Source organism: Sciurus vulgaris, assembly GCF_902686455.1.
Source record: "Sciurus vulgaris genome assembly, chromosome: 3".
In the NCBI taxonomy this organism is placed as follows: Eukaryota; Metazoa; Chordata; class Mammalia; order Rodentia; family Sciuridae; genus Sciurus; species Sciurus vulgaris.
Window position 1 is genome coordinate 107624150 of NC_136463.1, and position 12376 is coordinate 107636525.

The window sequence follows — 12376 nt, forward strand, 5'->3', positions numbered from 1 at the left end:
TTCTTCCAAGATACGAGCTCATCTTTGAATGCCGGGTTAACATGTATGGTTTTAGCTTAGTGCTTGGGAAGTTATAGGACAATTCTTGAAGTTGATCCTGAAGAAAGCCTGATAATTTTGATGCTGTTAGTTTTCTCATAGAAATATCCCTTCCTATCTCTTTCCTATTAATTTTTCTAAATATGGGAGGACCTCCAAAAATTAAATCAGGGCTCTTTTCTACTTCTGGAAAAATCCCTCTTTTGAACACAGGCATCTGGACCCCTAAAATTCTCCTTGCCAACCTAGGAGAAGAAAGGCTCTCAGAATGACTAAGATAATCAGCCTTAGTGGTCCAAGGATTGTGACAATCCCTCCATTAGTATCACATTCCCTTTGGAATTCTCACCAATCCTCACATCTCAGGGGACCTCTTCCAAGTCACCAGAGACCTAGATGTTCCTAGTTGTACCTCTTCCACCTTTTCCCATCAATTTGAAAGCATTGTTACACCTCAGAATGAGCAGGTAGACGGTACATGATCTCTACATGTCTGTTAGGATGGCCATGAAAAGGTTGATGAAGGGCCTTTGAAAATGTTCCAATCCATAAAAATGAAGAGGAAACAGGCAAAAACCAAAAACAAACAAACAGATGAAACAGAACCAGAACAATTTTTTTCAGAACTCTAGAAATCAAGTAAAGTCTTGAGGCAATTTGGGGACTCTTTATTCAAGGGGAAAAAAAAAAACCCAAAATCCAAAACAAAACAACCCTGAATCTCAGAACAGCAGGCTTTATGGCATTTCGACTTGCTGTATTCCCATCCCTTTATCCCTCCAGTTCACAGCAGGATTGCAAGGCAGAAGCTGCCCTTGTAGTGGAAACCTGCAGCCTGGCAGGGAACTGATGGAGTGGGAGCACATTCAAAACCTCTCTCGCTCTTCTCCTCTCCCTTCCCCTCCTTTTCTCTATACTTCTTGCCCTTCCTCCTCTGCTGTCTCCTCCTCCCCTTCCATTATACTATGATGTATGTGAGATCTAAGAACTATGGGTGAAGAGAAAGAGGACCTAGGGGAGTGTATTGTCTCAGAACCAATTTCAAATCTCAGTGAAGGGAACAAGTACCATTAGCAGTTGATGGAGTCTGGGATCATGCAAGACGTATTACAAAGGAAAGTGCTAAATAAACCTTATTTGCCTTGATTATCCATGGAGACTAAGGAGAAACTGATGCTTCTCACTGGGGCCTTTTATAAATGAACCACAAGGAATTGCAAGGATAATCTCCAATTTGATTCTGTTCAGATAGTCTCTGTTTTAAATGAAGATTCACAGTAGCTTCAGAAGAAAATATACTAATCAGTTTCACTTTTGGTAATTAAGTAGCTGAACACATACAAAAGGTATTAGTTTACCACAGAGCCTCCATATCTTCCACTGAGCCACCCACTTAATCCCCATAATCTCCACTGGGATGATCACTGCTTGTGAAAGGTGAAGACTAATAGTTTAGCCTCAAGGGCTGTGACATAGGACCGGATGCAGGCCACCTTATCTGTCCTTTCAGAGATAGTGTGTTGAATCATATGTACTAGATTACGAAATAGTACTTTGTATATATTACTTGGCTGTTGGTTTCCTTTGAGCTGTTGGAATTTTTAATTGGTCACAGATAACTGCTGTGATATTCTAGCCCTGCCTAAGTGAATCAGTGTGACTCACACTTGGTAGCTATGTGGCCCTAGTCAGTTACCCTCATCTTTTTTCTTTGAAAACTGTTAATTCACTGTGTTCAGCCTATCAACATCCTGGCAGACATTTGCAATGCAGGGAAAAAGATTTTCAGAGCTGAATTTTTCTAATGATACTTGATTATTTTGTCATATGTGTTATTATGGGTTTTAGTCTCTTCATAGAAATCTGAGAATTTGCTCAGATGAGGGTTTATTGGGTCCACCTTCCTACCTAGAGTCCTCTAGAAGCCATCCTTTAGGGTGCTTGGGGTGAGAATGACATTGTGATTGTGGTAACTTGTTAGCTGTCCATCTAAAAGTAGATTTAACCTAGACCCTCTAAAAGAGTCTTTCTTTCTTTCTTTTTCTTTCTTTCTTTCTTTCTTTCCTTCCTTCCTTCCTTCCTTCCTTCCTTCCTTCCTTCCTTCCTTCCTTCCTTCCTTCCTTCCTTCCTTCCTTCCTTCCCTTTCCTTTCCTTTCTTTCTCTTTCTTTCTCTCTCTCTTTCTTTCTCTCTTTCTCTCTCTCTCTCTCTCTCCCCCCCCCCCCCCTCCCCCCTCCCCCCCTCCCCCCCTCCCTCCCTCCCCTCTCGGTACCAGGAATTGAACCCAGGGGCTCCTTACCACCAAGCCACATCCCCAACCCTTTTTTGTATTTTATTAGAGACGGTCTCGCTGAGTTGCTTAGTGCCTTGCTAAGTTGCTGAGGCTGACTTTGAACTCATGATCCTCCTTGCCTCAGCCTCCTGAGTTGCTGGGATTACAGGCGTGTGTCACCATGCCCCACTTAAAGGAGTTTTTCAATGTACTTTTTGTTTTCCTTTTTTTAAAAAATTTAAAAATTTGTTTTAAATTAGTTATACATGACAGTAGAATGCACTTTGATACATTGTATTTAATGAAGTATAATTTCTCATTCTTCTGGTTATACATGATGTAGAATCCCACTGGTTGTATACTTATATATGTACACAGGGTAATAACGTCTGATTTTTTCTACTATCCTTCCTATCCCCACACCCCCTTCCCTCCCTTCAATCTCCTCTACCTAATCTAAAGTAATTCTGTTCTTCCCTAGTCCCCCACATTGTGAATTAGCATCCGCATATCAGAGAAAACATTGGGCTTTTGTTTTTTTGGGTTTGGCTTAGTTTGCTTAGCATGATATTCTCCAACTCCATCCATTTACCAGCAGATGCCATAATTTCAGTCTTCTTTAAGGATGAGTAATATTGAAAAAATAATGTACCTTTATGGTGTCTAAAAATATAGAAAAAAACAAATGAAAGTATCTTATAATTTTACCATCGAATAAGACAGGGATATTTTAAATCTACACTGGTAATATTTCATGTTTAATTATACCCATTTTCATGTCAACTTTATGATACTTGTTTCTCAGTTTCTCCATTCTTTTATATTTAATTGTTGAGTGACAGCTTCATTTAAACACAACTTTTATATGCCTAACTACAGTTGTCAAGAATAGGTCTTTATTAATATAGTCAAATCTATCTTGATTAAGAAATGTTGACTATATGGTGATTTTAAGGACAATTCTTTGCAAACTGTGTTCTCACTTGAAAAGATGTGACTATCGTCACTCCACCATATTATCTTGTGTAGGTGTGTATGTAAGGTTTGTTATTGGATTCATTTTATACATTATCAATGTGTTACTTTATCACTGTAATGAAATGGGCAGGCTGGGGCTGGAGTGTGGACAGAGCATATCTCAATACTGTGGCTAGCTGTGTTCTTCCCTAAACTCCATGATAGGCCCTTGAGGACAGAAGCAATATCCTTGTCTTTCATTTTTCTTTGGCACTTAGCAGAGTTTAGGATAAACAGTAGGTTTTTAATAAAACCAACTTAGAAGCTTAAACAAGAAATTCAGGTTGACTTTCTGTGGCTGGTGGAGGGAACCAGAGCCCATTTCCTTTAGATTGTTCACCTTGTCCAAATGTCTTTGTAGTGATGAAGTAGTAAAGTGACCAGTAAATTGTTAGTGACTTGGGGGATCTGTTGAAACTATCTCCATAGGGAAGTGTTGATTAAATGGTAGAATGCTTGGCTAGCACATGTGAAGTACTGGGTTTGATCCTCAGCACCACATTAAAAAATAAATAAAGGTATTGTGTCCATCTTCAACTTAAAAATATATAAAATAAATAAAGGAATTGAGTCAAATGGTGGGCATGGTGGCGCATGCTTATAATCCCAGTGGTTTGGGAGGCTAAGGCAGGAGGATCAGGAGTTGAAAGCCAGCCTTAGCAAAAGCAAGGCACTAAGCAATTCAGTGAGACCTTGTCTCTAAGTAAAACACAAATACGACTGGGGATGTGGCTCAGTGATTGAGTGCCCTTGAATTCAATCCCCTATAACCTTCTACCCTCCCCCCCAAAAAAAATATGCTCAATAAAGAAATGAATGCACTGTATTACTTTATACATTTGAGGAAACCCAATGAAATGTGTAGGGATGCTTTACTTTAATTAAAAGTAAATTTTTTTGGAAGCGAGTCAGAGTAGTTGCTTTGATCTGTATATCTTCTGTAGTTGTCACTGCCCATAAATATAATTTAGCAAAGGGAAATGATTCCACTGAAATTTCCTTTTCTTTTTTAAATTTTGGGTGAGTTCATTTTAGGTTAGAGACTGTTGCTTTTAATTAAAAATGAAAACTATCCCTCTGATAAGCTACCATGTACATAATAGGTAATTCCATTAAAGAAATGTAAAACTGAGATTAAAATAACTAAAGGTAGGGGAAGAGGAAGAATCTGAGAGCCTCATATAAGCTTAGCATAGAGTGGCTGCATGGACACTTTTGGAAGTTTTGCCACTGTCTGTGAGACATCAAGATGTGTGTCAACAATCATGCTGCGTTATGGATGAGTGACACATTTTAAAGTTGTATTTTAGATGTTGAAACTGGGCTTACTAATACCAAAACTCAAACTGGTTTGCTTAATCTTGATTTCTTTGCTTTTGCATTCAGAACTGAGTGAGGCCAACTTCCATTGCTGAGATTTTATTTCCAACTATGAATAAAACAGAAAGTCCTTGAACAGATCTACCTTCTTAAAACTAGTGTGAGCAAACTACATTTTACCCACTCAGGTTTACTGAGACAAGTGACATATTAAAGTGCTTCTCAAAAATTTATTTGGTTCACTAGCAGGCTTATTTGAAAAAATTATCCTGTTTGGTAGTCTTTGAATAGAAAATGAAATTTCTCTTCAGCCAAACCATATTAGACAAACTTTTGATGGAGCTTTCTCCCGTCTCCTCTTCCTCTTTACATAATTTAAAGTTTGAAGTGAAACTCAGTGTTATCATCTTTCCATCATGTGCCATGTTAATTTGTCAATCTAATATCACAGTGACAACATTAAAGTCCCTAATATATGACATGTCTAGGAGTAATCCCCAAATCAGGGACACCTGAGAGTAGTAGTTGGTGTGATTATAATCAATGCAAATAATTGGGGGCCTAGGTGTTAGCTAAGGTTCACCCCCTCTCCTGTTATTAGCAGATGCAGTCAGTTTGGTGCCTGATTGCCTCTGCAGACCTTGTGTGGCTGCTGAGAGGAGGCTGGGGTTATTACTGAATTTCACATACAATCCCATTTATTATTACCATGAGAGGGGTTGTCTCTCATTGTCTCTAGGTATCTGGCATGAAAAACTTTTCACCAGTCCTCAGAAACATGCAGGCCTCATAGTCTATGGAAGTAGCTTTGTGGCGATGGGTTTCTTGTTGGTGTTTTTGACCCGCAGTCCTTATGTTAAGTGTGGGTTAAGAGAATGATATCCATTTTTACAATACATGTGCCTATGCTAAGAAAGAAACCTATCCATTTTGTGTTTCTGTTTTTATTTATAGATACAATACTTTGCCAAGCAGAAGAACTCTGAAGAATTCAAGATTAGTGAGTAAGAAAGATGACGTTCATGTCTGCATCATGTGTTTACGTGCCATCATGAATTACCAGGTAAGCTTGTGCTTCTGGGTCTTTGAAAACACTCTAACTAATCAGACTTGGGTCTTGTTCTCTTTGGTTTCTCTGTGTTCTTTCTGCCTGAAGTAAATATATTATTTTGATGAGAAGCTATTGAAACATCTGGTTCAAGATTTAATTTGTTGCTGTGATATTTTAATTAGCATTTATAATTTTTTTTTTTTTTTAACAAGGGATTGGACCCAGGAGCACTTAATCACTGAGCCACATCCCAAGACACTTTTTTTTTTTTTTAAATTAGAGACAGAGTCTCATTAAGTTGCTTAGGGCCTCTCTAAGTTGCTGAGGCTGACTTTGAACTCACAATCCTTCCTGCCTCAGCCATCTTAGCTGCTGGGATTATAGATGTGTGCCACTGAACCTGGCCTATAATTCATGATTATTTAAAGGAAGGATGATTTCTCTCTATAGTGATAGAGTTACCTACGTGACTTGGTAAATGCTCGTAACCACTGAATATAGAGTAAGCCACTGGTTGTAGAAAATAATGGAAGCGTTTTAGAGAATTAGGAATGAGTACCTGCCACATTAGGTAGGTCAGTGTTTCCCAAAGGGTGATAAGTGAGCAAGGAGTTGGATTTAGTGTTTCCTAATTTTTATAAGCACCTGGAGGGTCCTTGTTAAAAGTGCAGATTCCTCCTGTAGGTGGTCATGAAACAGGTTGAGTTCACTCAGAAGAGTGCAACTTATGATCTGGGTTAATCCTAACAGTACAGAGGAAGGTAGCTAGAGCCTGGAGGACCTGGGGTGAACTGACAGGGTCACAGACCAAGGTGTGCTTTAGAAACAGTGGGATTCAAATATAAAAAGAAATTTGATTTCCATCGACATGGATTCCAAGGGTATGTACAAGTAGAAACAGGAAAAAAAAATACATAGCTAGAGGATCCATACTAGTGTTCAAACCCATTTAAGGCGTTGAATTGAAGAAGGGAAACATGTATTTGTTCTTTCTCTAAATCAATAGATATCTTTCGTACTTTGTCAGGTAGAGCCTCAGTTCTAGTCACTGAGAACACAGCATTAAGCAAATAATTACCCCAGGGAAACTAACTTTGAAGAGGGAAGTGAGCAAATTACAAAACAAATCGATAAACTCTGAGGTGTTTCCCATAGTAATGATGATGAAGTGAAATGAAAGCTGATACATGGTTTACAGGGGTAGTGCTTTTAAACTTACAAACTCAAGTAAACCTCACAGCAGCCTTATCGTTCATACTATCCTTGATAGTATTACTCTCCCCATTTTACTTACCAGGAAACTGAGATACAGAGAAGTTAAATAATTTGCCCCAAATCATATAACAAATAACCCAGAGAACCAATACTAAGTACTGCAGAAAAAACAATAAGGAAATAGAAAAAACAATCAGGAAATAGAATAGAAAATGCCTAGGATGTATGTGTAGGTTTAAATAAGCTAGCTAAGTGTCACTGAGGATGTAACATTTAATAACAACTTGAATTAGGCAACAAAGGGAAGGATAGAATAAGTCTGGTTTTCCCAGGGCATAAAAAGGAGGTCAGGTTGGCTAAATCAGAATGAGCAAGGAGAAGAGGAAAAGATGAAGACAGAAGTACCAGAGAGGCCTGATTATGTAGGACTTCATAGGTCAGGGAAAGGATATTGGCCTTGTTGTGAGGGAAAAGCTAATAAATCTGATGCTTGCATTTAATATGATGAGTTTGGCTGCTGTGCCTAGAATTGACCTTGGAGGGTAAGGCAAGAGGATATAGACCATTTAGGAGGCTATTGGCAGTAATTTAGGTGACCATTGATGGTGTATGATTCAAGATGATAGGAGTAGAGATGAGACAGGTGGTCAGATTCTGGTTTTATTTTGATGGTAGAGGCCGCACCACTGTGTATGTGGTGAGGAGAGGAGGTGGTACCAAGGCTTTCATCCTGGGTACCTGTAAGATGGGGTTGCCCTTCACTAAGATAGAGAAGGCTGCAGGATGAGAAAATTGGAGAAAGATCATGAGGAGTTCCATTTGGGGGCTTTTTAACTCTGAGATGTGCATTAGACCTCCAATAGTGGGTAGTTGAGTATGCTAGTCTAGATTCCAAGATGGAGGTCTGGGCTGGACATACAGATTTCAGAGTAGTTAGCACATAGATAGTATAGGAAACTAGGAGTATGAATGAAATCTGCAGGGGCAAACAACAAAGTAAAGAGGTCCACAGTATGAACCATGGGGCACTCCATTTAAATATCTAAGAGATGAGGAAGAACTAGTTAGAGAACCTGAGAAGTAGCCAGGAAGGTAGAACCAATGGAAGGCCATGTTTCGAGGAGAAGGGAATGCTGCACTTTGTTGAATGCTCCTAAGCTGAGTGTGGTGGCAGGTGCCTATAAGGTGACTTGGGAAGCTGAAGCAGGAGAATCCCAAGTTCCAGGCCAGCCTAGCAACTTAGTAGGACCCTGTCTCCAATTTAAAAAAGGTGGGGTTTGGGGTACTAGGGATGTAGCTTAGTGGTAGAGTGCCTGGCATGTGCCAAGACCTGGGTTTGATCCCCAGTTCTGAAAGAAGAAAAATGTTGCTGCTAAATCATGTAAGATGAGTGAGGCCATTGACTAGCAAAGTGTAGGTCATTGGTAATATTGGCAAGAACAGCTTCAGTGGTGTGTTGGTCAGCTTTTCATCACTGTGGCCAAAAGACTAGACAAGAACAACTTAGAGGTGGAAAAGTTTATTTTGGGCTCATGGTTTAATAGACTTAGTCCATGGTTGGCCAACTCCACTGCTCTGGGCCTAAGGTGAGACAGAACATCTGTGGAAGGGTGTGACATAGGAAAGCTGCTCAGCTCATGGCAGCCAGGAAGCTGAGAGAGCCCAAGGAGCCAGGAACAAGTATATCATTCCCAAGGACACACCCCCAGTGACCTAGTTCCTCTAGCCAAGTCTTGTGCCTATGCTTACCACCCAGTAATCCATTCAGATTACTAATCTGTCAAATAGATTAATCCATGATTGTGTTGCAACTCCCACGATCTCCTCGTTTTGCTTAACATTCCTGCTTTGTCTAATATGAGCTTTTTTGGGAACCACCTCACATGCAGACCATAACAAGTGAACTGGTGGGTAAAATGCCTGATGGGAGTGGTTTCAAGAGCAAACAAGAAGAGAGGAATCAGAGATCCTGAGTGTTTGGCGGAATTGTGCTGTAAGGATAACAGAGAAATGAGAGGTGGTAGCTGGACCCAGGTTGTGGTATCAAGAGAGGGTTTTGCTGCTATTGTTTAAGATAAAGAGTATTTGCATGATGTTTTTATGCTCATGATAATGAATTAGTAGGAAAAGTGATAGCGAGTGGAGGAATTTCTATAGCATGTAATGTGTTTGAGTAGGTGAGAGGGAATGAAATCAAGGGCTTAAGTGGAGAAATTGGCCTCAGATTGGAGCATGGAAGAGTTCATCTGTGGGAAGAGGTGAAGAGGTAAACCACAGATCGTTTGTGGGGCGATGTGGTTGGAGATTTGGGAAGGGTTTTCTGATGGTATATGTTTTGTCAGTGTAAGAGCAAATAGGTCATAAGTTGACAGTAAATTTAGAAAAGAAGATGATTCTTCAATTCAGCAGAATCAAATTTCTTGAGTCTGCTCTTTGTGTCAAAGGATGATATAACTACCTCAGAGAAAGGCAGGCTTTCTGAGGCCCTTGATTCTGCTAGCCATTGCCCAAAGAAGGGACTCAATGGAGTGGTTCCTAGCTGCTGATGAAGTTACCCTAGAAGCTTAAAAACTTTCAGATTCTAGGTTTCAAATTCAGACCAAATTAACCTGGAAGTGGCTCTTGGGGAGTAGATCAGTGCTTTATTTTATTTGGTCTTTCAAATGATTGAATGAGCAGGCTGACTAGAGAATCCCTTGGGTAGGGCCTTTTCATTCTTAGTAAAGAAAAATATGTAGCTTATTCATATATGGGGAAATAATCCTTTGATGGCATCATTCCTGAAATTTTCAAGAGAGAAATATGTTTGGAAAATGATGTGCTATGAATGCAACTGCTTTTATGATAGTGTATTATAGTTGTGTGAGGTAGAACCTTCAGAGTTTTTTTTTTTATTTACATTGGCAGTCTCCTAACTTGTCTCCTGATGCTTTTTGTTTTTTCTCCCACATTTCAGTATGGTTTCAACATGGTCATGTCTCATCCACATGCTGTTAATGAGATTGCACTAAGCTTGAACAACAAGAATCCCAGGTAAGCTTCCTTTGTAATTTAAGTCTAAATCTAATTAGGGAAAACAGAGCTAGTCAACACTTAGCCAAAGTTAGGATTTAGAAACTTTCAAGGGTGGTTTGCTAAAATAAGTCTGACTATAAACTACTTGACTGCATGGATTTTTTCCTTTCAGCCATGCTACATCTTTACATGGGGCAGAGTTGAGAACCTAGTGACAACTTTAGTCCTTCACTCTGCTCCTTAGGCTTTTATTCCTTTCTAGGTCTGGTTTTTAAGCATCTTTGCTGCTAAATTTGGTGGAGAGAATTAGGCTGCAAGTTTGTCCAGACATGGGGACCAGCAGAGTCTTGAAATTCTAATACCTAACTAAAACCACCATCTTTTATCCACATTTTGTTTCCTAACTTTACATATGTAACTTTACTTAACAAATAGAAAAACAATTACACAGATTTCCTTTAATTTTTTTCTATAAAGGTCGGACACATATATTACTCACCTTACAGATTACCTCTTGAAGTCTGTCTTCAAACAGTTTTCTTTTTTGATTATCCTAATATGTGTTCCATTCTGGTGAGGTATTCTGTATTTCAAATGTGTAATTCCCTTCCCTCAGATATACTATATAAACTGAATATCTGGAAAATGTTAATTCAACTTAAAAATCTGATTAAAAATTAGACCTTTCTGAGAATGTAATGCAATGTGTAATAATTGCTTAAAAATTGAATAGTATTCTTTTAAAAACTTCCCTTGAGTCTTTTACAACTTTGTGATTCCTTGCTGTATTTATTAAATCTTAAGCAGTCATGTCACTGCCTCCCACTGTAGGAAAGTCATTGTTCATTTTTCTTAAGACAGTTGATATTGTGCAGTATCAGAACCGTCTTTGTTAAGAGATTGGCAATAGTTTTTATTCCAGAACAAAGATGAAATACTAAAGTGATCTTACGATGAAGAAACAATGCCTTTTCTTTCTTGACATTGTATTTGCAAACTTGGAATGATCTCTAGGTTCTCCTTTCAAAAATATTTCAGATGGAGTTTTATTTTCTTGAGTCAGAAAAAATATTCTTGTACTAGTACAACTGTAATCCAACTCCTCCCAGATCTCCTGCATAGGAAGAAGTGATAGAAATTTGTGTTGTCACATGGGATTTTAAGGGAACCTACTGCATGTAAGCAGATTTGAAGTGTAACACATAAATTTCAGTTAATTTTGAGCTTTCTCATGTTATGCCTCTGACTCTAAAATCAGGAAGAATATATTCAGTTGGTACTTTTTGTATGTGTGGTCTCATGTTTCCTATTGTTTGTAGCTCATCAGTAAATTTTTTTGACTGCTCTGAATCACCTGATAATTTGATTGAATGGATTAGTTTTCATTAGTGATATTTGTAGTTTTGGGAGTAGGAAGCTTGCCTTCCACCTTTGCTGTTTTAGACAAATCACATATTGAAAAGTTGGTAAAGATTTCAAAATGTGATTTAATATAACTGTGGAACAGAGTAAAGGTTTAAAAAACACAAGGGAAAATGATTATTCTCCTATCCATCTTAGAGGCAGGAGCAGCTGACTCATCATGTCACTTTCACTGATCTGTGTTTTTCTTTTTTCTTCTTGTTTTGACAGAACAAAAGCCCTTGTCTTAGAACTGTTGGCAGCCGTTTGTCTTGTCAGAGGAGGGCACGAAATCATTTTATCAGCTTTTGATAACTTCAAAGAGGTAGGATGCACTATAGTTCTAATAAGACTGCTCACACGAAGAGCTCATATTTGGACATCCTCACACAGAATGGATTTACCTTTTCATTTGTTCTGAGGCCTAACCAGGGTGATAGCTGATTTTCTACAATATCACCAAGAGGAAAGGAGCGAAGTTAGCCTACATATCTTAAATTTTGGGTGTCTCTTTTCTACCATAACTTAACAATATTTGCAGTACAATATTTTGTTTGGAGAACATGAGATAGCCAGTTTGAAAACCGATTTTCTAACATGCATATGGTTGAAAATATGTCGATAATTTCCTGTAAATTTTTTGAACTCTTTCATCATAGTTGCTTCTCCCAAATAGTATGTTATTATCAATGCTTTGTTGGATGCTATGAAAAACTTGTTAAATAAATACACTTAGTTCAGGAGTTTGTGATTTTACTAATTAAGTGGACCTGTCACAGAACTATAAAATAGTGGACATACATGGTTGAAAGTGGAGACTGAGTACCTAAAAAGAAACGATTACGTTTAGGTAGTATGACACCAAGAATTCTGCCCCAAAGTATCAAGACATCTCAGCTGAAGTAATAGCCATTGTCCCTTAGGGGTAGTGGACAGTTATATGATCAATAAGAATAAGTAGGCATATTCCTCAGTATATGCCTACACATTCAATGCAACTTTGAGGAAAAAGATGATAAGAGTAGCCCTTGGAGAATGTTGATGGCAC

The 12376-nt window shown here is 38.6% G+C and overlaps 1 protein-coding gene across 1 annotated transcript in view; it reads left to right on the forward strand.

Moving 5' to 3' along the window:
- Positions 1–12376, forward strand: part of FMNL2 (formin like 2) — a 289840-nt gene that overhangs the window by 218380 nt on the left and 59084 nt on the right. The window contains 3 exon segments of the mRNA XM_079133275.1: positions 5601–5709; positions 9869–9945; positions 11560–11653. Of these exon segments, the coding sequence (XP_078989401.1) occupies positions 5601–5709; positions 9869–9945; positions 11560–11653 (280 nt within the window).